We start from the raw sequence: 2366 nt of genomic DNA on the forward strand, positions 1-2366 counted from the left end.
AAAATTAACGAATTTATAAAAAAATTTATTTTCTTAAATAAAAGTTGTTTTTTGGTTCACTTTACCTGAAAAACTATTCGAGTCCATTCCATAACTGGGTAAAGACTTTAAAGAAAAGATGTAAGCAATATACGTAATGATTTGATTGATGTGTCGCGTAAAATTGTATGCAACGGCTTAGTTTTAAATTTTTTTCCAGTTAATTGATGTTGATGAGATGGGGATTTTCTTTCTTCATGTGTTAAAGACTGGATTTTGGATGTTTCCAAAGTCAATTGTATTTTTTCCGACTGATTTTAGTTATTATATTTCGTGAAATTGTTTGGATTTGAGACGTCATGTCATTTTACCAAGGCGAGTTTTATCGCAATACTTGGGAATACCTGACATTGTCTATCTGCACGCGTAGGTTTTAATAATAGTAATAATTAGCCAACCATTTCATGTGCGTAGTTTTGAATTATCAATTCTCCACAATTTCGGGTTTTCTCATAAATACATTCATGTTAGCATGGAGGTCGATAATTTTCATACACAGACGGAGTTAATTTCCTAATGTAGTAAGTAAAATTCATTGTAAAAGGCTGATTAAACTTACCGCATTTTCGCGTTGCATTCAAAATATGAAATGTTGTCATTCGTTGCTATAGTAATCGATTTTCTCGCGAATGCGAAATACAACCTTCTTTTGTTTTTCCTTAGTTTCTTAATTTATATGACCATTGTTTATCTAAAATACGACCAAGGTTTTCTTTGTCACATTATGGAAAACATGCAAAAATATTATAATTAATGACGACTAGAACTTAAATTGTGTCCGAAGACAGGGGAAACAGACAACTTCTAACTACGGGATACACTTTCGAACAAAATATACATCATAATACGGGTGTATACCCTAATTAAATGGTATAACGTACGCAATTTACAGTAAACCTTATCGGGTGATTTCGACACGAATACGACAGATTTGGACAATTAATACAAAGTTATCACAGGCAATATAACGAATATTTCCACTTCTATGCGCTTCGCATTTGAAAATTGTAATCACGAGACATATTCAGGGGAAAATTTCCACGTAAACCTGTAGAGAACTTTTGTTTAGCCACATCATTTAGTAATCGCACCGAAATACTACTGTCTGAGGCAGAATTTTAGCTTTAAAATAGATATTTATGATATAAGTCGCGAATAGCATGTCGCAGTTGTGGTTAACCCAAGACAACTATCGCCAACTCACTCATTCTAGGACAGTATATTACACAAAATGTACGTAAACTGAGGTGCTCGGGAAAGAATCAATAACTTGCGCTGTTTACAGATAGGAGAGGAAAAAACTGATGTAGTATTCAAGTAGCCAGGTGAAATACTTACCCCTAAGTTGCACAATGCGTTCATAACTTCATATATGTAATCATCCTCGATACAATCGGAGTAAATGTGCTTGTAAGAGTGGCTTTCTTGGACACAGACTCGGCACAAGTCTTCTATGTTCTTCGCTGCCATAATTGTCAGATGTTATTCAACATTAACTCCACGTAAAAATATCGAATAGCGGGCTACAGGTGCAATTGTTCAGTAAACCATCAGTTTACCAAGACAAAGCATCCTACCGGCTGAGGAACGTGCAGAAGTACAAGTCGTCATTAAGTGGATTAAACTAGTTTAAATGTTAACAACAGTACATTACATGACTTGCTTCTGCAACTGGGAATTAACTTTTTCAAAACATAGGAAACCAACGCTACCTATTGGACACCTCAGTGAGACACGAATGTAAACATTCACTATGGCGTCTATTTCAACTCTATCGTTTTCGTGTATAGAAGTTTAATTTCTTGAATTGAAGCAGTAAATCGGGTTGACATGCTTTGAAATTTTATATTGACGATCTTGAGGGTAAAATTTAACTGAATCCGTTCTTTGGCACTGACTACAATTCTTTTCTTTACTCTTGGGCAACACTTCATATTTGGACAACTTAATTTTGCCAAGTATGTAATCTATGTTCGTAATTTTCTTCATTTGCGGACATATCTTCTGAAAAATGTGGGATGCTGAGTTCAGTTTACATAAAAATGATTGAAATACTCGGAAAGGTGACAATATTATTAACTTTATCTATAAAATCTCGTATGCTGAGTAAACATGTGTCGAAACACATTTCTATCTCGTGATCTTCTCAATGTAGTTCAATATTTAAATGGAGAACATCAAAATGAAATATGCCTTACCTTATCTTTCGAATACCTATTGCCGCTCCATAAATCCATATTTGGTGCCTCCTTTGCATTTCTCCCGAGATTTCTCTCTCTCCTCGCCCGCCATGCCTAGAACTTTGGAATTTGGTTGTATTTCCGTCC

General features: G+C 34.8%; 1 protein-coding gene across 1 annotated transcript in view; it reads right to left on the minus strand.

Annotated features, from left to right (window-relative positions):
* The window catches only part of LOC139685941 (zinc finger protein 493-like), a 15834-nt gene extending 14149 nt beyond the window's left edge, over positions 1 to 1685 (minus strand). The window contains exons 1-2 of the mRNA XM_071583077.1: positions 1599 to 1685; positions 1378 to 1502 (exon numbers count right to left, since the gene is read on the minus strand). Coding sequence (XP_071439178.1) covers positions 1378 to 1502; positions 1599 to 1650 — 177 coding nt within the window. The 5' untranslated portion in view covers positions 1651 to 1685. The remainder of the gene's footprint in view (positions 1 to 1377; positions 1503 to 1598) is intronic.
* Between the last annotated feature and the right edge of the window lie 681 nt (positions 1686 to 2366).

Source organism: Hetaerina americana, unplaced genomic scaffold, assembly GCF_022747635.1.
Source record: "Hetaerina americana unplaced genomic scaffold, ioHetAmer1.1.p SCAF_121, whole genome shotgun sequence".
In the NCBI taxonomy this organism is placed as follows: Eukaryota; Metazoa; Arthropoda; class Insecta; order Odonata; family Calopterygidae; genus Hetaerina; species Hetaerina americana.